This window comes from Chiloscyllium punctatum, chromosome 25 (assembly GCF_047496795.1).
Source record: "Chiloscyllium punctatum isolate Juve2018m chromosome 25, sChiPun1.3, whole genome shotgun sequence".
NCBI classification, from domain to species: Eukaryota; Metazoa; Chordata; class Chondrichthyes; order Orectolobiformes; family Hemiscylliidae; genus Chiloscyllium; species Chiloscyllium punctatum.
The window spans coordinates 50942556-50966999 of record NC_092763.1 but is presented as its reverse complement, the minus strand read 5'-3'; the positions used below and the strand labels follow the sequence as shown (position 1 = coordinate 50966999).

The 24444-nt window shown below is 41.7% G+C and overlaps 1 protein-coding gene across 1 annotated transcript in view; it reads right to left on the bottom strand.

Moving 5' to 3' along the window:
- Positions 1–5327: 5327 nt before the first annotated feature.
- Positions 5328–24444, bottom strand: part of zc4h2 (zinc finger, C4H2 domain containing) — a 37881-nt gene continuing 18764 nt past the window's right edge. Inside the window, exons 3-5 of the mRNA XM_072595269.1 lie at positions 16507–16679; positions 8368–8530; positions 5328–5614 (exon numbers count right to left, since the gene is read on the bottom strand). Coding sequence (XP_072451370.1) covers positions 5501–5614; positions 8368–8530; positions 16507–16679 — 450 coding nt within the window. The 3' untranslated portion in view covers positions 5328–5500. The remainder of the gene's footprint in view (positions 5615–8367; positions 8531–16506; positions 16680–24444) is intronic.

Below are 24444 nucleotides of genomic sequence, written 5' to 3'. Positions count from 1 at the left end.
GTATTCAATTAGCTATCTCCCACTGGATCCCATATGATCTAACATTACTAACCAGTAATAGTCATACAGTCATAGAGATGTACAGCATGGAAACAGACCTTTCGGTCCAACCTGTCCATGCCGACCAGATATCCCAACCCAATCTAGTCCCACCTGCCAGCACCCGGCCCATATCCCTCCAAACCCTTCCTAATCTTATACCCATCCAAATGCCTCTTAAATGTTGCAATTGTACCAGCCTCCACCACATCCTCTGGCAGCACATTCCATACACGTACCACCCTCTGTGTGAAAAGATTGCCCTGTAGGTCTCTTTTATATCTTTCCCTCTCACCTTAAACCTATGCCCTCTAGTTCTGGACTCCCTGACCCCAGGGAAAAGACTTTGCCTATTTACCATATCCATGCCCCTCATAATTTTGAAAACCTCTATAAGGTCACCTCTCAGCCTCCAACGCTCCAGGGAGATCCTGGTTGAGTGCTTTGATGAAGTCCATACAGACATCTACTGCTCTGCCTTCACCAATCTTCCTTATTACCTCATGAAAAAACTCAATCAAGTTAGTGAGACACAATTTGCCACACACAAAGCCATGTTTACTATCCCTAATCTATCCTTGCCTTTTCAAATTCATGTAAATCCTATTCTGCTTTACATAGAATAAATAATTTAAAATATAGTTGCCGATTCATGAAAAAAATGTCCCAAACTACAATTAAGGGTGATTATTTTTTCAAGGCGCAGGTTGTAAAAGGGCACCTATGGGCTTGTATTCAAACAGTACCAGAGGCCCCTTAAAATCCACCTAAGTGCCCGGGACCCTAATTCAATATTTAATGTGAAGAGTGGCAACTTGACAAAGCCACAATTCCCCACACTCCACTGAGCATCAGACTAACTAAATTAAGCTGGTGTGAGGATCAAACGTATATCCTGATGACACACAGGGAGGAATATCATCTACGGAATCATGCTAACTACAGAAGTATGACCTGTCGGCTATGCATTAAACATTCTTGCTCTTCAGCAGACTGCCAGAACATTTCTAAAAGGTAACCTAGATACCAAAATATCATTTACTGTTAAATAATCATTATGTTTTTCACCTTTTCCAATGTTTACTTATGTGGGGTATTTGTTGTTGAGGCTTTCAATTACCTTTCATTGCCCATAGAGCATATTGGTAAATCTAAGATATAATGCAACATGCTCACAGCCTACTCAAAAGAAAACAACCGTTAACCCAACCATCCCAATAAACTACTGACCCATCTCCAAACTCACTTCCCACTCCAAAGGCCTTGAACACATTACAACTATTCTGTGATTCTGTTGTCTTCTAAATTAATATCCGTCTTTCCCAGAACTCAACTTTGAATTCTTAATTGACGAGGATGCACAAAGATGCTGTGTATGATCCTACATCCACTACAGCTACTTCAGCAGTATAACTTGGACGCACAACATCCCCTTTACTAATTTTCCAGAACTCTATGTTCCCTCTAAGTTTCAAATCCAAGATTTTTAGATTACCTCTAATTTTGCTGTCATCATCCTTGTACAGGTGTGGCTTCAATTTTTCATCTCATGAGTGACTCCTGAATCTTACAGCTACCAACTTAAAAATGGCAGAACAGATAATCTGGTCTGGTTTATGATGTCATTTTCTTTAAGTCAAATTTCAAACATTGCAAGATTTCTGACAAAGATGCAAATTCATGACACTAAGTGATAATGGGCTCTGTACTCTTAAACAACTGCAACACTGGTCTATGAACACATCCAACAGGAAATGTGTTGAATACCATCTTTGTACATGACCACTTGCAACATGCAAAGAAGGCAGATTATGACATTAGTAACCGGAATACTTATTTGATATTATCTGCACTTAGGGGTCTCCATTTTTTAATCAAATACAAGAAATGAAATGAAAGAACTGTGGATGCTGTACATCAGAAACTAAAACAGAAGTTGCTGGAAAAGCTCAGGTTTGGCAGCATCTGTGAAGAGAAACTAGAGTTAACGCTTCGGATCCAGTGACCCTTCCTCTGATTTCCTCTGATGCTGCCAGACCTGCTGAGCTTTTCCAGCAATTTCTGTTTTTGTTTCCATTCTCTAACCTATGCTGCCTTAATCTCATACAAATGGCCTAAATGAACTTCCTGCCAATGCTACTCTATAACACTGCCACTGACAGGAGCTTCACTCTATTTGATGGACTAAGGCACCCCACCTTGTCAATTCTCATAAAGCCATGTTGCAATCATCAGCCATGACCACAAAGAATAATTTTGATTCCCAGAAAACCAACTAGTAAAATGTCTTCAAGTTAATGACTTCGGTTTAGTAGACTGGCATATCGTGGCAGTGTCACAGAAGCTTCCTGGATATCTGTCTTATAAATGCAACCTACAATCATCACTTCAGCTACTGACCAGGTACCCGGCTGGTTTCAGGTTAAGATCCAATTGAGATTTTAGTAATAAGGTCCAGTCAGGCCTTCACATCAACAGACTCCCTGAGTGTCCTATCAGATTTGAGGATCAAACACACCATAATCACCCCTCGCTTCTTTAAAGCAGAAACTGAACACTCATGTACAAGACATTTTATCCTAAATGTTATTATTTATTTCTTTTCTCATTCTCTCGACCTTCCCTAAGACTAGACAAAAAGATGATAGCATTTTATATTCGTTTTCAAACATTCCACCTTCCATAAGCACTATGGTAGTGAAAGGAATTCCAAGGCATTCATTTATAAATTTGCACACTGGATATAATACAGATCACGATCAGGAAAGCAGTAGGGAATGGCTGATTAGCCTTACAGCCTGTAATGTTGGTTGGTTCAGTACTCTGTGGGACCTGGTTTCACAAAACTGTGGACGAGTGATCAAAAGGCTCTCTTTTGGGACAGTACTGACAATTGAGAGTTGCACAGCTTGGTGTACACTGAGCTGTATGAAATCAAGCTTCTTGTTAGAATGGCTTGCAATCCACTGAAGGAAACTGGGGAAGGAAATAGCAGTGGCTTGGCCTAAGATTAAGGAATCCATGCAAGTAATTTGTACCAGACAACTGGACGATAGCCAATGTATCATTTCCCTTCAAGAAGGGAAAGATGAAAATGCTTAATCTAACTAAAAATTAGTCTAATGCCAGTTTTAGAACAACTCTTAAAATTCACAATTTCTTATTAAAGTAGTGAGTATTTAAGCACAGATTAAATGATAACAAGACATGGATCTTTAAACAAAAGAATTGATAGACAAATTTGAGTTGTCCGTGGAAGTACCAAATGGATGAATAGAATGCTTTGTGTAAACATTTTCAGTGAGCACATAATGGTGCTTCTTATGGATTTCATTCTTAAAATCATATGTAAACACAGGTAAAAATCAGTGAAAATGCAGAAAGATCTCGATATGGTTGCTGGCTCACTTTATCAGGTAAAGACTACTGCAGTACCTGAAAAATCAAGGTACCTTAAAGCTATAGATGAGGACATGGAAGCCATATGGGTCCCTCAGATTAAAAGGAGGGCACACTGTAAAATAACATCAATGGCTAATGTTGAAAGCATTTTACTAGATAAGAACAAAATATCTATTAGGATAATAGGGATGTGTATAATACTGAGAAACCAGGAATAAAATCCGCTTTCAGATTGACTGAAGAAAAGCTAGGAAATGAAACAATGGATGGATGTAGTAGTGATAGTGGACATTTTTGTAATATTAGGAGTCAAGTAACAATTAAAGATCGCATAGAATCTTTGGAAAATTGTATAGGTCAATTATGTATAGTTCTAGGTTATAGAAGAGGTATTAAAGGGTCACTTTGCACCTCTTCACTACTGAAGATAATGCTGTGTTGTCAGTGTTGATTGATAGATGCGATGCTAAAATTGAACCAACGGAAATTCACTGTTCTGGCTAGGATTAATGTTGTTAAGGCAGATTGCTCTGCCAATCCTACTGGTACTCACGCTGGAGTACTAAAAGAAATAGCCTGTGTTATGTCAGCTGCTATCTCAGATGTTTTATTGCTTGTGGAGGTTTGAGAATGTTCTATGATCTAGAGTGAGGCCCATATGGTACATATTCTTAAAAAAATTAGTAAATTTGAATATGCAATGTAGATTTTTTTTGGATGAATGAGCTAGAATTAGCAAATGTATTCCTATTTGTGTCTATCTTGTGGAAATAGATTCTAAAACAGAAATGTGGAGAAGGCACATCTATCAACTTTAAGAACAACAACCTGATTATTTAACTATAACTGAATCATCTTGTTTCATTTCATGAAAAAGAACCCAGGCTATTTTACACCACAGAATATTATGTACAAGTAAGGATGTAGAATGGAATTTGGACAAACACCTTAAAATGTGGAGAAACAGTGTTTCTCTGCAAATTAATAAAAGGCACATAGAAACTTTGGAATAATTTCTCACACTTAGTTGGACTATTTGAACAATTAATCTTTTTTTTCCCTACTCTAACCAGCCTTGAAATTATGCTGTGCACAACACTATAAAAAAAATCAAGTAATGTACTTATATGGATTTCTCCTGGCTAGCATCCAAGTTTGGTAAGATATTAAAATAATCTAGACACCAAATATAGCACCTTTCACATCTTCAGGATGTCCCACAGTGCTTTACAGAAAGTGAAATATCTTTGAAGTGTAGTCACCATTGCAATGTATGAAATGCAATGCAATTTGCAGACAACAAGGTTCCACAGGCAGCAATCAGATAATTACCACTTTTCATGATGTTGATTCAGGAATAAATATTGATTGAGACACCTGTCCATCAATGTCATTAAATTATTTCCATCTATCTGAAGAAAGCCTTAGCATAAATTCTTAACTTAAAAGACAATAGCACCAACACTCTAATGTGCTCATCTCTGGAGTGGGGTTTGACTCCCAAACTCTGGCTTAGAAGTATACGCTCTATCACTGAGCCATCATCAACAATTTAGTTTCATACGATAGCATTATGCAGTGATTTGTTAATATGGCACTGTATAATTTCTAGGCTATACTCCAAGCAACAAATGCTTTCTCTTCTAAAGTGGTAACTAATGCACAGCTTTTAAGTTTGATTAATTTTGTAAAGACTTTCTGTTCAGCACATTATACAACCATGGTATGGCTCAATGGGCATTTACATTCTCAATACATCCATGTCAACATTTCAATCCAAGTAGTATTCCATACACTATTTTTAGTAATTTCCCTTCTGTTAATTAAATATTGGTTAGCTTTCATATTTAAACAATTTGACAAATTCTATTCTACCTGAAATACAATTATTTGGATAAGTTGCTATTAGCACACAAAAGGATTTATTTTTCTAAAAGCAAAATACAGTTTTGTGCTTACGACAAATAAAAATATAAAACAACTACATAACACCATTTTACGCTTGAGTAACATTGCCACATTTAAACGTTAGTTGATTTGTGCACATTCAATGGAGTTATTATTCATCTTGCTTTCTCTTGGGTTTTTTAGGATTACGAGACCTGCTTTTTGCTTTACAAAGAGGGCAGATAGGTGCATTCCGATGGATTTGTTGATGACAAGACAAGCAAGCCTGTGGATACAAAGAGAAAGCAGTTATTACTGATATACACAGCAACACAGACATTGATATAAGAACTAGTGTGGCCACATAGCTGCATTGTAACTAACATAAGAAAAAACCTCAAACCAGATGATGCAATATTCACCTCAAACTAACCCCAAAATTGCTATCATTTGACATAGACCCATAATCCCTAACATGTCAAAGTAGTCAGGTCATAAAGTCATAGAGATGTGCAGCATGGAAACAGACTCTTCAGTCCAACTCGTATATGCCAATCAGATACACTAAACTAATCTAGTCCCATGGTCTAAATGCTCTCTCAGACATAATGCAAATATCAAAGAACCAAACCCACAACTGTATAACTGGGAATTTTTTCAGGTGATGTGAACATACTAGAAAATGCTCACGTTCTCACCAGCTTTCTTCAAACTGTATTCGATACCCAAATGCAGTAGGAAATGATCCTTTGTCCCACTGAATGGAGTGATCAGGCAGCTGAAAGACCATGATGGCAAAGCTGTGACTATGCCCACGTTTCTACAAAAAGGCAACCTATTGGTTCATTTTCTCCCGAACTGATGACAGAAACATTCTGAAGAAGAGTTGTATCGGACTCTGAACATTAACTGTATTTCTCTCTCCACAGATGCTGACAGACTTGCTGGGTTTCTCTAGTTTCTCCAGCAATTTCTGTTTTTATATCTGCATCCTCCAACATTGATAAACCCTTCCTCCACATCACAGTTACACCTGTAAATCATGTCGTAGAAGGGGTCTGAGGAACAAGGCAAAATTATAATACCAAGGGAAGTGGCACTGACTGAACTAATGAACTGCAGTTCATAATTCGGTGGGTCTTAAAAAACGTGACCAATCAAGTAGATGGTAGATGTGTTGGTGTTAAGATTCTGAAATGGTGCCATTAAACGTGAAAGTAGCAAACATAACCCATCTAGTTAAGAAGGGATGGAAACAGATTATTATTTAAATTATGAAAGACTGCAGAATTCGGAGTATAGTAATTGTAACAAGGTCAGCCAGGTGGATCTCACAAAATGAGTTCCCCAATTGGGGCTGTTAATCTGGTCCAGGCAGCAAGCCCTGGCTGACAGATATAAACAGGAGTGTCAGACATCCTGCTCACTCTGAGAGCTGGCTCTGAGGGAGCTGGATCAGCGTCAAGGATTCTCCACGTGTAAATAAAGGGTGACTGGGTGACAGGATACCAGCCTCTGTGGAGCTATTTCACTGAGGACCAGAGGGATCTAGGGAGCGTTCTCGTGCATGAGTCATAAAATATTTGTATGCAGGTACAACAAGTGATTAGCAAGGTTACAAGAGGAATTGAACGTAAAAGGAAGGATATTATGCTTCAGCATGTAGGACGTAGGTGATCCCACATCTCAAAAGCCATGTTAAGTTTTGGTGAATTGCTCATGCAAAATCCACTCAGTGGTATAATGAATTGGTATATGCCAAGGGCGTATTCCTCCTCTCTGGAATTGGCCTCTGAGAGATACTCACCTCTTCCCACCATCTCAGCAATTCAATTCTGGACGAGAAGGTCTGTTCCTGAAGTGCCACCAATTAAGACTTTCACACGACTTAAGGGTCTTCGCCCACAATCAGCTGAATTATTCTCAGCAGGCAATAAAAGTTGCTGCTTTCCTAATGTAAAATGGGGATGGCCTGCCTGCTGGGTTTAGATGGATGGGGACCTCTAGATGCCCCAATCTGATGTCATCCAGCAGCAGGGATGGGAACAGCGGGCTAATTGCCGAAAATCAACCCCCAAACATTGCTTCTAACTATCTTAACTCCCCCTTCCACCATCACTTTTCCCTGTGATGCCCTACTCCATGAGTTCCCTGTCAAAAGCCTGATCACCACACAACTCTTCATTGCTCGGCCTCCAGCAATGCTCTCCATCAACCAGCAGCCTCAGGTCAGGCAACTCTTCAGGGCCAAGGCTCCTGATTAGATGAGCAGCTCATCACGCAACATGCAAGTACCCGATTGGTTCCAACGAGTTCTCTCAGTGTGCAGTTAATCGTTCCTGATCTGTTCTAATACTTAGTGCACAGAACACTAAATCCCAGCTCAAAACATATATTAAGACGTATTTGCACTGCCAGCTATGTTACTTAATTCACATTTAACATGATAAAGAAAGCAAAAATTATTAATCTATAGTAAATAGGACATTTAAATGCATTTTTTGGCAAAGACTAATAATTATTATTAGGAAGAGGCAGTCGAACCATTCAACCTAACAAAATGTTCAACATTTTCAGATTATCATTTAGAATGTGATTATCCACAGGGTACGAGTTTTACTGCAGGTCAAGCTCAGGGAGATGCAGGGTCTGCTACACTTCGATTGCCTTTGATGCACATGGGTATTGGGACTGTGAGTGAAACTCCTGGGGTTTTTACAACATAAAAAAAGATTAAAAATCACACAACACCAGGTTATAGTCCAACAGGTTTAATTGGAAGCACACTAGCTTTCGGAGCGACGCTCCTTCATCAGGTGATTGTGACAATCATCTGATGAAGGAGCGTCGCTCCGAAAGCTAGTGTGCTTCCAATTAAACCTGTTGGACTATAACCTGGTGTTGTGTGATTTTTAACTTTGTACACCCCAGTCCAACACCGGCATCTCCAAATCATAAAAAAAGATCAACACAATGGCTGCAATGCAAGACAGCATTTGGACAATTTGTTAAACAGTCCAAAAAACTTTGATCAGTTACCTTCATAGGAGGTGGTTGCTGTCGGAACGTGGCCGTTTGCCGAGCATCCTGTTTCCTGGCCACCTGAAGTTGCTGGGCAGCAGCAGCGGCTGCTGCAAGTGACTCTGGGATAGGTGGTTCCTGAGGTTCTGTCTGCCATTCTGCTTTCTGCTTCTCAAAGTAACTAAACAGCAAAAACATTAAAATCCTTACTGACCAGCATCAATGACCCTTGGGTATTATTGGAGGTGAGTGAAAGATTTAAATATTCGCAGTTATTAATTCTAGATGGGTTTTCCTACATTATTTAGCATTTCATCTTCCATACATTAGATGTTTAAAAAGTACCAGGTACATATCTGTCTAAAACCAAATTCATCTAACCCTCAACAACACCAATTCTTGCTGGGATATACTTCTGTGGCACCTGGCAATCCCCCAATTCTATAATCAAAAGATCTTTCAACAAACAACAACTTTTGTATGCATGCATATTATAGAATTACAGAGTCATAGAGATGTACAGCACAGAAACAGACCTTTCGGTCCAACCTGTCCATGCCGACCAGATATCCCAACCCAGTCGAGTCCCACCTGCCAGCACCCGGCCCATATCCCTCCAAACCCTTCCTATTCATATACCCATCCAAATGCCTTTTAAATGTTGCAATTGTACTAGCCTCCACCACTTCCACTGGCAGCTCATTCCATACATGTACCACCCTCTGCATGAAAAATATTGCCCCTTAGGTCTCTTTTACATCTTTCCCCTCTCACCCTAAACCTATGCCCTCCAGTTCTGGACTCCCTGACCCCAGGGAAAAGACTTTGTCTATTTATCCTATCCATGCCCCTCAATTTTGTAAACCTGTATAAGGTCACCTCTCATCCTCTGACGCTCCAGGGAAAAACAGCCAGTGTCTATACAACCTCTCCCTAAAGCTCAAATCATCCAACCCTGACAACATCCTTGCAAACCTTTTCTGAACCCTTTCAAGTTTCACAACATCTTTCCGATAGGAAGGAGACCAGAATTGCACGCAATATTCCAACAGTGGCCTAACCAATGTCCTGTACAGCTGCAACATGACCTCCCAACTTGTGTACTCAATACTCTGACCAATAAAGGAAAGCAAACCAAACGCCTTCTTCATTATCCAATCTACCTACGACTCCACTTTCAAGGAGCTATGAACCTGCACTCCAAGGTCACTTTATTCAGCAACACTCCCAACGACCTTACCATCAAGTGTATAGGTGCTGCTAAGATTTGCTTTCCCAAAATGCAGCACCACATTTACCTAAATTAACTTCCGTCACTTATCAGCCCATTGGCCCATCTGATCAAGATCCCGTTGTAATCTGAGGTTACCTTCTTCGCTGTTCACTACACCTCCAATTTTGGTGTCATCTGCAAACTTACTAACTATACCTAATATGCTCACATCCAAACCATTTATATAAATGATGAAATGTAGTGGACCCAGCACTGATCCTTGTGGCACTCCACTGGTCACAGGCCTGCAATCTGAAAAACAACCCTCCACCACCACCCTCTGTCTTCTACCTTTGAGCCAGTTCTGTATCCAAATGGCTAGTTCTCCCTGTATTCAGTGAGATCTAACTTTGCTAATCAGTCTCCCACGGGGAACCCTGTCGAATGCTTTACTGAAGTCCATATAGATCACATCTATGGCTCTGCCCTCATCAATCCTCTTTGTTACTTCTTCAAATAACTCAATTAAGTTTGTGACACATGATTTCCCACGCACAAAGCCATGTTGACTATCCCGAATCAGTCCTTGCCTTTCCAAATAAGTGTATATCCTGTCCCTCAGGATTCCCTCCAACAACTTGCCCACAACCAACGTCAGGCTCACTGGTCTATAGTTCCCTGGCTTGTCCTTACCTCCTTTCTTAAACAGTGGCACCACATTAGTTAACCTTCAGTCTTCCTGCACCTCACGTGTAACTATCAATGATACAAATATCTCAGCAAGAGGCCCAGCAATCACTTCTCTTGCTTCCCACAGAGTTTTAGGGTACACTTGATCAGGTCCTGGGGATTTGTCCACCTTTATGCGTTTCAAGACACTTCCTCCTCTGTAATATGGACTGTCTAATACTGTCAAAATTGGCCTTTCTCCAATTTAGAACTTCAACTTTTAGATCTGGTCTATCCTTTTCCATCATTATTTTAAAACCAATAGAATTATGGTCGCTGGCCCCAAAGTACTCCCCCACTGACACCTCAGTCACCTGCCCTGCCTTATTTCCCAAAAGTCGGTCAAGTTTTGCACTTTCTCTAGTAGGTACATCCACATACTGACTCAGAAAATTTTCTTGTATACCCTTAACAAATTTCTCTCCATATAGACCCTTAAAACTATGGCAGTCCCAGTCTATGTTTGGAAAGATAAAATTCCCTACCATAACCACCCTATTATTCTTACAGGTAATTGAGATCTCCTTACAAATTTGTTTCTCAATTTCCCTCTGACTATTAGGGGATTTATAATACAATCCCAATAAGGTGTTCATCCTTTTCTTATTTCTCAGTTCCACCCAAATAACTTCCTTAGATGTATTTCCAGGAATATCCTCCCTCAGCACAGTTGTAATGCTATCCCTTATCAAAAACACCACTCCCCCTCCTCTCTTGTCTCCCTTTCTGTCCTTCCTGTAGCATTTGTATCCTGGAACATTAACCTGCCAGTCCTGTCCATCTCTGAGCCATGTTTCTGTAATTGCTATGATATCCCAGAACTATGTTCCTAACCATACCCTGAGTTCATCTGCCTTCCCTGTTAGGCCTCTTGCATTGAAATAAATGCAGTTTAATTTATCTGTCCTGCCTTGTTCTCTGCTTTGTCCCTGCCTGCTCTGACTATTTGACTCACGTTTGTTCTCAACTGTACCAGTCTCAGGTTGATCTCTTTCCTCACTATCTCCCTTGGTCCCACCCCACCCCCACTCCAACCGTACTAGTTTAAATCCTCCAGAGCAACTCGAGCAAATCTCCCTGCCGGTATATTAGTCCCCTTCGAATTTAGGTGCAATCCGTCCTTCTTGTATAGATCACTTCTACCCCAAAAAGAGCTTCCAATGATCCAAAAATGTGAATACTTCCCCAATACACCAGCTCGTCAGCCATGCATTCATCTGCTCTATCTTCCTACTCCTGCCCTCACTAGCTTGTTGCACTGGGAGAAATCCAGATATTACTACTCTCAAGGATCTCCTTTTTAAATTCCTGCCTAACTCTCTGCAATCTCTCTTCAGAATCTCAACCTTTTCCCTTCTTATGTTGTTGGTTCCAATATGTACAATGACCTCCTGCTGGTCCCTCTCCCCCTTGAGAACGTTCTGCACTCTCTCTGAGACATCCTTGATCCTGGCACCAGGGAAACAACACACCATTCTGATTTTTTGCTGCTGGTCACAGAAACGTCTGTCTATACTTCAGACTAGAAAGCTCCCAAGCACAATCGATTGCTTGGAACCCAACATACCTCTCATTGCATTGGAGCCAGTCTCAATATCATAAACTTGGCTGTTCATGCTACATTACCCGGAGAATCCATCATCCCCTACATTTTCCAAAATCGCATTTTTGTTTGAAATGGGGATAGACATAGAAGACTCATGCGCTACCTGCCTCCCTCTCTTACCTTTCCTGGAGTTACCTATCTACGTGACTGCATCTGAGACCTCCCCCCTTCCTATAACTGCCATCCATCACATCCACTTGCTCTTGTAAATTCTTCATTGCCTCTAACTGCCTCTCCAACCGATCAATTCGATCTGATAGGATTCGCAACCAACGGCATTTATTGCAGATATAATCCTCTGTAACCCGTAAACTCTCCCTAAACTCCCACATCTGACAAGAAGAGCATGTCACTCTACTAAGGGCCATTTTTACTTCTTTAAATCTACAGACCCAGAAAATAGCACTGTCATATTCCTCTACAAACAAAAACTGCTCTAGGTTAAATTCATACTTATGGCTTATATTTTGAGTTTAATCAAGAGACATAGCCCAGTAAAACATAATCAAGAAAGAACTCACTCTACTCACTACTGTAGATTTATTGTAAGGCCACACTTAAAAATATTCATTTATCTGTTTTGGCACTGTGACCTCTCCCAAACAGGTTCCTCCAAGATCAGTTGTGAATTTCACTTTTTTTTTAATTTTCCCAGATGCACTCCAATGTCCAGTGATATATGATTCAACAGCAAAGGCAGTAACTTCACAGGTTCACTGCTCTGCCAGTTAGCAATGTAGGTTTCTTACTCTCTCTCTCTCTCCTGCACTGACCTCATGATGTGTCTTTTAAAAGTGCTGCTGTTTTGACTTTTTTTCCTCCAAATTCTAAAACGATGCAAGAGCATATAAAACAGTAATTGCTGCTCCTGAAATTCGAGGAAATCATCTCCAACACCTAAAATACCTCAAAAAAAAGGAGTAGCTGTTACAGCCAGAAATTTTTCCTATCCTCCATCTTGGATTACCCAGAATCCTTTTAAGTCTCATCGGAAACCTAGACAGTCAATGCTGAGAACATATTCAGAAGGATTAAAACTATACCTGATCCAGTCTTTGTCCAAATTCTCTGTGTGTACTTATCAGCACAAATAGCACACAGAAACAGGAACCATAACTATCCTCTACCTTATGCCACGTGCACAGAGGTCAGTTAGAATATTCCAAGTGTTGTCCCGCTTGCAATTAACTAATTCTGGACCTCGAAAGTGATGTAGGAGTTTCTTATCCATACAGCTTAGCATCATATTTAGCAAGACAACATACCAAGCTGTTAAGAAGCAATTGAGGCAGATTGTGTCCAAATGCTATGCCTGTTATGGCACAGCACATTAACACTTGCTTTTTACCTTCTGTTTGTTCATTGCCAATGCACTTTACTTAAGTACTTGCAATGATGTCCTAAACATAGAAAACATTTCTGTACATTTACATTTCTATACCCTTGACAATCCAAATAATTTCAACACTGAATCACCCACAGTCACCTTCCTGGTGGTTACCAATAACCAGAAATTGGACTGGACCAGCCATGTAAATAAATACCGTGGTTACAATAGCAGGTCAGAACCTGAAAATCCTTCAGTGAATAACTCACCTTTAGAATTCCCAAGACAATCCACCACCTACAAAGCACAAGTCAGGCGTGTAATGGAGTATTCCCCATTTGCCTGGATGGCTACAGCTCCAACCACATTCAAGAAACCTGACACTATTCACCACATTCTCAGATATTCAATACTTTCAACCCAATGCACAGTAGCAATGTGTACCAGCTGCAAGATGCACTGCCAAAATTCACAGTACGTTCCAAACACACAACCAGAGCCAGCTAAAAGAACAAAGACTTAAGGGCAAAACTAGGCTAGAATTTTGCTGAATTTGGCTAAGTGTCAATTTTAGCAAGTTTCATGAAAGGTTTCTCTCACGCTATCATTCCAACCTCACCTAATTACCTATATATCGTTCCCCATGGCAGTCCATTTGGCACATCTTCCCACTCACCACAGCTGGAAGTACTTGCTGTGAACCTAAGGAGGTCCCAGCAGTGGCACCATATTTATGCAGTTGTGCAGCAGGCCAATTTGCTGGCTGTATGGAGCACTCCTGCACAATCTCTGTCCACTGACCCACAGTTTTGGACAAAGAGAAATTGGCATCCTGCTTTGTCAAAGGAAACCTCAGGGTCCTAGTGGATGAGATGCGGCTGAGGAGGGGTGTCCTCTTCCTTCAGAACTAGCAGAGGAGATCATGGCATCAGCCCCTGCCAATCTGATCCAAGATTGCCATGCAGGTCAGTGCAGTCTTCATGGTCCTGAGGCACATCCAACAAAGCAGGATGGTCAATGACCTTCTCTGCTCTGTGAGGGTAGGTGCCATCATCTTTGTCCGGCTACTTCAGCACACATGTTTCGCTGCTACTGCAGCCACCACCACCAAAGGCTCATAGTCTAGCAATCTCTCTATCAAATGCATGATCTTCCCTCACTCTCACCCACCAAACCCCACCCACCCATTAACCCTGTATGATTTCTGTGCTGCCTATTCACTTGGAATATGTCATCACCAGACTAGCAGACTTAGGAGCAGCAGACAAGTTTATTGGGTATTGGGTAAACTGACTTGAAGGTTGGAGGACTCCACCAATGCTGTTTGCACCAAGTTGCCTCCAGCATGTGAGTATATGGCTGCCTCCATGGACAGGTTCGTGGGCTGTCATGGGGAGCTAGGTCCAGCACAATCACGGTCTGCCGACTATTGGCACAGACCTGCACTTCTTCATTTCAGCCAGTGGTGCTCAGCACCAGCAGTAAGGTGACGGGGGATCAGCGGACCTTGACCCTTCTCCAGGTGCCCCTTCCTCACATGGAAAAAGGGAGGTGCAGATCTAGGAATTCAAGCTGCCTCCAGGCCCAATACAGCAGCATGTCTGACCCCTCTGGCAATAAACACTCCTGGGACTGTCAGACCAAAACTCCAAGGCTAATGGAGCTACACGATAAGGCAGGCTCCCTCCATCTCAGCTGCAGATCCTGGTACTGCACTGAGACATAGTGAGAGGGCACTTGGTGCCATGAGTGACACTTCATTATTATATTTGTAAAGTTATGTCCACTTTTCATCATCAGCTTATGTGAGCAAATATCTTGCTCAACACTGGACCAAAGCTACAGAGCAAGCCTTGCTGTTGGATGAGGTTTTGTAGTCCAACATGTAAGGTGAGCAGTTCCTGCACTTTGTGCAGGTTATATAATCTTGCAAGGTCATTGTTACTTTGGCAACCAGCATTAATCTTTCCAGGATGCAATATCTTGCTTGTCATCAGAGCCATTAATTACATTGATCATTGACGTTGCATAATATGGCCAAGAATACTTGGAGCCAGGATGTGAACTCTACACAGTACGTCAATGCCTAAGGTTCACACACAGAGTTTCATATTCACAGCTGTCTTTCACCTGCATTGTATTGGTGTCTGAATGATGCCTCTGCCCTTTGAAGGGCTTCACATTTCACAAAAGGAGAGTTCCTTCTTTCACAGAAAGAAACACTTATCTCACACACACTGGGTGTGCAGTCATTTCCTTCTTCATTATGCACTTGCTACTTGCATCACTATGGAAGGAAACAGAAATCACACTTCACACAGCGTGTGTCAAACATAGCTTCTCAGTCTGGGTCATCTCTTGCTAAAATGTTCGTATTTGCAGCTATGTAACCCTCACCATCAAGTTTTGATGTTCTCCACATTCCACGCAACCTGGTTATCTCACGGTCATGTCCGTACTTTACCCCGCAAGCCCCATGCATATTGAGGCATCATACCAGACGTGGTTGTGCACCGTCCCCCAACAAATTCAGGATGGTTCTGACCACCGATGAAACAGAGACCACCCCCCACCATCTTACCTCTTTCCTTCCCATATTCTATTGTCTCACTTCTTTATATACTGAACTGCACTCCTCCACTTTCGCAACAGTTATCCCTTTTGCAGCCTAGCATACTGATTCCAATCCCTACAACTGAGTTCTTCACCTTCCCTCGAACAGCAGTGGCCCTCGATACAATTCATTCCTGACTTTTAGTGGATAGACTCCCAGACTGACTGTGGTCCACTCCATTGGCAGACTTGAACGGACAGCTCCAAATGAAGACTGACCAGATACTGACTGACCTCTGTGCCATTCCTGACTGACAATGCCATGGGCCCCAGGACTGGTTGCTGTGGACCCATAGCTTTGATGAGGCCCACTCCCTGGACCGTAGAAATATAGGCTGCCTGCAAATACCCACATCATTCAGTGTCTGAGAAAATTCTGCTCATTATTCTGCCCTTTATTACAAAAAAAAACCATGTGTGAATAATAAAGGGTTATTAATCAGCGGACTGGCAATTTTTTAATCTAACAAGGAAACATTTTATAACAATAAATCTGCAAACTAGCCATTCTTGGTATCTAACATGAGGCCATTAACTAAAAAAAAGCTGTTTATGCTGTCGGTCCATGTCCAATTTAAATTAGATTCAGCGAGTCTCTTTTACCTGCAACAAATGGATGAAACAATGAAAGCCTAAAAGTTGCACACCCCTCAGATCATGGATACTTACTCCAGAGAAAGCTTTTCTTCTTCCTCGCATAACTCTGGTAACCTTTGCAAACCCAAAGTCATTCTTAAAGCATCCACATGTTCTTTAAGAGGCTTGTATTCTTCATGTAAGCGTCTTGTAGATTCAAGCAACTTATTTAAATCATTTTCAGATTGTTTTATTGTGTTTTCCATCTACAAAGAAGGACAGAATGTATTATTGAAGTAAACTAATCAACTTCTTTCCCTCCTCTCTCAGGTATGAAACAAATGAATGTTGTGAGATATACATCTTTACAAACTGCCATATCTCTGCCTTCCCCTGCTATCTAAACATACATTTTCCAGCAAAGTCATTAGATAGCCATCCTGTACTACTCCAAGGGAGTAGACCAAATCTCAACACCTTTACCACAACCTGAGATAACATCCATTGTCCTCAAAATAAAAGAAGAACAGTTAGTGTTACGTGCTTTCTCATTTGGCATGGTCCATACTCCATCGTACATTTTCTGATAGTCAATCATTGGGCTCAATTGTCTCCTTCTGACATTGAGAGAACTCATGAAGGCCCAGACTGGAGGACTAGGGCAGAATTTTAACCTCACCACGCTGACGCAATGGATAGCAATTTCCCCTGGGCGGAAAAAGTGGCAGATCATAATCTGACTTCATATAAAGTGACATTGGGATCACCATTTAAATGCCAGCTGTGAACGGAATTTATTCTTACATTGGTATTTTTATTGAGGTGGGTGGTTTCTTGAACTTCATGGGAGCTATGAGAGGCAAGTCAATTTGTAAGACTTTTGGAAGCCTGCTGTGGAGTCATTTAACAGGTAAGTTTCAAAAGGTATTACCAACTTCAAATGTCATAATATAAAAGGTAAAGTCGCCATAGTCTGATCAGACCATAGGTCAGCTCTCTTATCAGAGAGAGATGACATTTGGTGCATTAACCTGAGGGTCAATGCCCTTCACCTGAAGGACAAGGTTGAGAAGCAGAGTCCTTCATGGTAACCTCAGCCAGTGCAGAATTGAACCCACACTGTTGGCATCACTTTGCATTACACACCAGCCAATCAAGCTAACCCAAAAGGGGCGGGGTAGGGGGACATAATGTAAAGATATCTAACAGTACTCAAAATACATGAGGGTGATGGGCAAATTGGCCCTTAAATTTTCAAAATGGCTGGCAAAATTCAATCATGGAAGTACGTAAATAACAGTCAACTCCATAAGTAGAATTAACAAAATTGGTGAGGAGTCAAGATTAGAGTGGTGTTGGAAAAGCACAGCAGGTCAGGCAGCATCCGAGGAGCAGGAAAATCGACATTTCGGGCAAAAGCCCTTCACCCACTTCAGTTCAGAATTGGTAAGGAGCTGCTCCTCCTATCACGACTGATACTCTGATGGGTTTATTGGTGAATAGCAAATAGGAGAGGAACAGCTTGTGTTTGGAGGAGTAGTAAGCATCTGGCAAGAGGTAGAAAGAAAGAGCATGAGTCAGAGCAGCCGAGACTGAGGCTGGATGGGTAAGGACAAATCTATCAACAGGCCCAGGAAAGAGACGTTCAGCTGAGACTGGGAAAGCTTTTACCGATGGATGACTGGGGCGGGGCAGGGGGTGGGGGAAATGTTGGTATCTGCAGGTGAATAAAGGATCCTGTGAGAAGGGTAGAGATGAGGAAGGAGGTTTAAAACAGGAATGGTAGGACAGGGAGGTTCCAAGGAAAATGGGGTCAGGGTTAGAAACTGCAAAATGGGATACTGGGATCAAAAGGAGGTTCGAAAGGGTTGGGGGTTGGGGGTTAAGGAACCCTTAGGGGCAGTAAAGTGGAAGGTGGCTGCAAAGGAGAGAACAGTTTTAAATCTGTCAACAAGGGAATATCCAGCTAATCATGAGCCAGGAATATGTGAATTACCTCAAATAACTAGTTATTTGCAAATGATTGTGGAATCTCCACTTTAAGAGCTGTATAAGTTCAACAGCTGTGACAAGGGGCAAAATGCATGGGTGTTACTGTATGAAACATTGTTGTCAATCGCTAAATGTATCCAAAAGGTTGCTCCCAAAAAAAATCAACAAGAATTCTTTGAAAAAAATTACAACCCCTGGTGCATGATCAATTACGTATGTTTTAAATGCAGGGATTGATCAGAGAACTCTGTCCTTATTCATTAACTGACTAGTAAAGTAACTACCATTGTGCATGTGTTTCAGTAGTTAAAGTACACTTCTGTATTCAAGAGTATTGTTCAGCCAATTTAAATGTTTCATTTGGACTGTGTGTTTTGGGTTGATATTAAGTTCAGAGACTTTGAGACTTAAAAAAAAGATTGAAAATATGCCAGACTTCTTTTATTGAAACTCAACTATGCATTTGAAAATAAAAAAGCAGCACAAAGCTAGACCTAAGAACAGGTAACTTCAAACACTCTATTTTACTGAGATCTGTAGAGTTCAGAAGATTAACACGTCAAAATAGCAAAACTAGTAGAACCCACTGGTGAGGAGTAGTTTTTGGTTCAGCTAAAAATAGCTATTTTTTGGGACAGTGTATAAATCAGGCAATACTGAGGGCTTGTAAAAAATGAATTGTAATAATCATTTGCAATGTAACTGTCATATAAACTGGGTAAATTAAACTAGGCAAGATAGCCTGGAGGATTAGTTCACAAGTATATTCAAGACAGTTTCAGGAACAACGTGCATTGGAATCAACCAGGTGCATGTTATATAGGACCTGGTAACATATAATAAGAGACAATTAATTTAAATCTTGTAGTAATCAGGTTGTTTATGAAAGACTAATTATAACATGACAAAAGTTCACATTTAATGTGAGGATGGGAAATTTGGTTTCCTTCAACTTAACTACAGGCAAGTTCAGGGTATAACCACAGGGTTAGCAAAAGTGGACTAAGAAAACAGGTTAAGATAGGAAGACAATGGAGAAGCAATGAGAGATGTTTAAGAGATAATGCATGACCCACAGAAACATGCTCTATGCAGAAAGAAAATTGTATTTACGTGATAGGTTCTCGCTGGTCACTTGTAAAGCGGGGAAAGCCTGCCAGATTAAGCATTGGTCAATGGGCAGGAAACAGCAAGAGTGGGGATAAGGAGTTCTTTTTCAGGTTGGCGACCTGTGACCAGTGGGGTTTCACAGGGATCAGTGCTAGGAAGGCAACTGTTTATAATATATATTAATGACTTTGAGGAAGGAAGCGAATGTACTGTAGCCAAAATTTGCAGGTGACACAAAAATAGGTGGAAAGGCTGGTGCAAGAGGGATACAACAGTTTACAGAGAGCTATGGATACGTTAAGTAGGTTGACAAAAAGTTGGCAAATGGAGTACAGCATGGGAAAACGTGAAGTTGTTCATTTTGGAAAAGTGAACAAAAGAACAGAATCTTATTTAGATGGGAAAAAAAATCGACACAAAAAGGGACTTGCGGATACTTGCGTACAAAACACAGAAAGCTAGCACACAAGTGCAGCAGGTAATCAGGACGGCTGATGGAAATTGTCCTTGTTTTTTTGGGGGGCTGAAGTATAAGAGCAGGGAAGTCTTACTGCAACTGTACAAGGCGTTTGTGTGACCGCACCTGAAGTGCAGCAAGCATTTTGGTCCCCTCCTTTAAAGAAAGGTATCATTTCATTGGAGGCAGCTCAGTAAAGATTTACTCGGGTGATCACTGGTATGGAGGAATTGTCTTATGAGCAAAGGCTAAACAGTTGGGTACTACTCACTGAGTTTAGGAGAATGAGAGAGGATCTCATTGAAACATACAGGATTCTTAATGGACTTTACAGGGTAAATGCTGAGAGGATGTTTCCCCTCATGGGAGAGTCAAGGTTCAGAGGGCATACGCTCAGAATAAAGGGGTGCCAATTTAAGACTGAGATGAGGAGGAATTTCTTCTCTCAGAGGATTGAGTGTCTTTGGAATTCCTTGCCACAGAGAACTGTGGGGGCAGAGTCCATATGTATATTTAAAACTGAGATAAATTCTTGATCAGTCAGGGAGTCAAATATTCTGGGGATACAGCAGGCAAGTAGATATAAGTAATGTCGATCAGCCATGATCCTATTGAATGGCAGAGCAGGCTTGAGGGGCCAAATGGCCTACTATCGTTCCTACTTCTTACGGTCTTATAAATATCAGCCAATCACTTAGAGGCAACAGTCACAGCTAAATTCTAGGTTTATGTTTTAAATTTTCATTTTTACCATTTCCTTGGTTTCAGTGTCACCCACTGGCACAGGATGAACCTTCACCTTTTCTCCATAAATTGCTTTCTGTTGCCTCGATAGTAAAGGAGTTTTGCAGTTTACCTCAGAATCAAACTGAGTGCCTCTTCCCTTTGTTTTGCCTTAACAGTTTCGATACTCTGTTCTCAATAATCAAGGTGGTAAACTAACATTATGCAAGACTGTATCTTAGATTTCAAATTCCAAACAAAATGAACAAGGCAAGGGAATATTGAATGAATGGTGGCTCACAAGGAAGCTCAGAAGAACAGAAAGACCTGGGTTGTTTGTCCACAGATCCCTGAAAGCAGCAGTGATGTGGATGCCAGAAATCAGAAACAAAGACAAAAATTGCTGGAAAAATTCAGAAGCTTTGGCAGCACCTATACAGAGAAAGCAGTTAACATTTCAGGTGAAGTGACCCTTCTTCAGAATTGATTACAGCTAGGCAAAAGGTTGAAATATATACTGAAGATGTAATGGTGGGGGGAGATAGAGTAAACTATCAGTGGAGATGGAGCCAAGAGACAGTGAATTGCAACTGGGCAGACAAAGGAATAGGTAATAGTCAGCCTGGGAGAATCAATAGCTGCTATGGGAACCATTAGTAGCTGACAATGGTTCGGTTGTAGTAACAGCTCAAGTGACGATAAGGCCTCGTGTGTTAGGTTTGCTGAAAGGTCATGAGAGAAGGTGCTCAGGACGTAGAATTATTGAACTCAATATGGAGTCCTGAATGCAGCAGGGTCCCCAAACCAAAATCAAGATAGTGCTCTTCCAACTTGCGCTCAGCTTTGCTGGAGCATTGTAACAAGCCCAAGACTGAGATGTTGGCAACAGGAAGCTCATGGTCATTTTTTGGAGACAGACATAGATGTTCTGCAAAGTGGTCGCCTGAAGGTGGCAGGGCAGGTAAATAACTCACCACCAGGGATATATTTGCCTCCCCACCCCTTTCCGCCTTCCGCAAAGACCGTTTCCTCCATGACTACCTGGTAAGGTCCACGCTCCCCTACAACCCACCCTCCCATCTTGGCACTTTCCCCTGCCACCGCAGGAACTGTAAAACCTGCGCCCACACCTCCTCCCTCACCTCTATCCAAGGCCCTAAAGGAGCCTTCCACATCCATCAAAGTTTTACTTGCACATCCACTAATATAATTTATTGTATCCGTTGCTCCCGATGCGGTCTCCTCTACATTGGGGAAACTGGGCGCCTCCTAGCGGAGCGCTTTAGGGAACATCTCCGAGACACCCGCACCAATCAACCACACCGCCCCGTGGCCCAACATTTCAACTCCCCCTCCTACTCTGCCGAGGACATGGAGGTCCTGGGCCTCCTTCACCGCCGCTCCCTCACCACCAGACACCTGGAGGAAGAACGCTTCCTCTTTCACCTCGGAACACTTCAACCCCAGGGCATCAATGTGGACTTCAACAGCTTCCTCATTTCCCCTTCCCCCACTTCACCCTAGTTCTAAACTTCCAGCTCAGCACTGTCCCCATGACTTGTCCGGACTTGTCCTACCTGCCTATCTCCTTTTCCACCTATCCACTCCACCCTCTCCTCCCTAACCTAACACCTTCATCCCCTCCCCCACTCACTAATTATACTCTATGCTACTTTCTCCCCACCCCCACCCTCCTCTAGCTTATCTCTCCACGCTTCAGGCTCACTGCCTTTATTCCTGATAAAGGGCTTTTGCCCGAAACATCGATTTCGAAGCTACTTGGATGCTGCCTGAACTGCTGTGCTCTTCCAGCACCACTAATCCAGAATCTGGTTTCCAGCATCTGCAGTCATTGTTTTTACCTAGTTAAGAAGGTATACAGGCCTTTATCAGCATGATATAGATTATAAGAGCAAGGAGGTCATGTTGTACAAAGTTTTAGGTAGGCCACAGCTGGAGTTCGGGTCACTGCACACTAGGAAGGATGTGATTGCACTCTGGGGGTGCAGAGGAGATCCACCAGGATATTGCTTGGGTTGGAGCATATTATCTATGAAGAGAGTCTGGAAAAGCTCAGATAGTTTTCTTTATAGATGACTGAGATGGGACTTGATTGAAGTGTATAAGATTATGAGGGGCATGGACAAAGTAGGTAGAATGCAGCTGGATCCCTTAGTTGAAAGGTCAAATACATGGGGCCATCATTTTAAGATGAAAGGCAAGAGGTTTGCAAGGGATTTGAGGAAAAACAATTGCATCCACAGAGTAGTAAGAATCTAGAATGCACTGCCTGGGAGGGTAGTTGAGGTGGGAAACCTTACAACTTTTAATAAACATTTGGATGCTAACTTGAAATATCAGAACATTCAAGGCTATTGTCCTAGTGCTGGAAAGCAGGATTAGTATGGATTTAGTATAGTTTAAGTCAGTGCAGACTTGATGAACCAAAGGGCCTCTTCTCCACTATAGGATTCTAGTAAAAGGAATAATTGAAACATAATATTAAAAGCAACAATAATAGATTTTACTATACTTACTGGATTTTAATTTTCCCCTGGAAACTAGAAGTTAAAAGCATAATTGTATACTGATCTTTGTACTCTTACATGGCAATTATTTACCTTCTGATTCTGTGGAAGCTACCCGGCGGGATTTGACTCTCTGAATCCATCAGGGAAGCTTGCCATTTTGAATCAAATCAACAGAGAACTTAACCAGAACTAAATAAAACCAACTCAATTATCTGCTAAATTCACATATATGTTGGTAATAAGCATTTAAACAAATCACAGCAGATGTTAAAATAAAATTAATACAGAATATGCTGGAAATGCTCAACAGGCCAGGTAGTATATGTGAAGAGGATGATAAAGTTTCTGGACTGGATATTAGCTGCCCTCTGCTGGATGTGTTGTTAATATGACAGCACATAAAATAGGTTTGAGTGAGAAATTATCCACTTTCCCACCCTACCTCCTTAGCTCACCAATAATATTGAAGGTGCCAAAATCAGCAGTCCACCCACTATGTGTAAACAAATAATTAATTAATGTTTAAGGAAGCTTGTTAAAAGTTCAACTGACTCCATATTACCCCCAACAAACACACCATTAAATGGTTGGCATGGACATCCATAGTAGGGGAGGAGCGGGTAGAATTTTATAAAATTAAAGGGAGAAGGGTGTACTATCTTAAATGATACCCAATTCCCAACCACCCCCCCCCCCACCACCACCACCACCACCACCACCACCAAAAGAACACCCCACCCTTCCTTCAAGTGGGAAAACATTTCTTTTCCAATATCCACTGCCGCCCCCGCCATCCCCCCAACTCCATCCCAACTCCAAACCCCCACCCCCCATCCCCCATCCCCCCAACTCCACCCCCACCCCCAAGTTTCCTCACTTCAGGATTCATAATTGTCAACTTCCTGGCGTGCCTGCATCCATAACCAAGCTCTCCTGCTTCCAGCACTGTTGGAGCTGTTGACCCATCAGATTGGCTAGCAGATGGAGAGAGGTGGACATCTTCCCAAGTGAGAGTCAGAAGTCCCACTTTCAGCCTGTTGATGCTGTTCAGTGTGTGTTGGAGCTGTGACCAGACATTTTCTTTGGTCTTTGATGAACATTGTCGTTTTTTTGGTGGGGGGGGGCAGGGGTGACAGGAGTCCCAACCCCCATACCACCCCACTCCCAATCTCCTGCAACTTTCAGCCCAGTGTTTCAAGCAGATGTACTTCCCTCAGA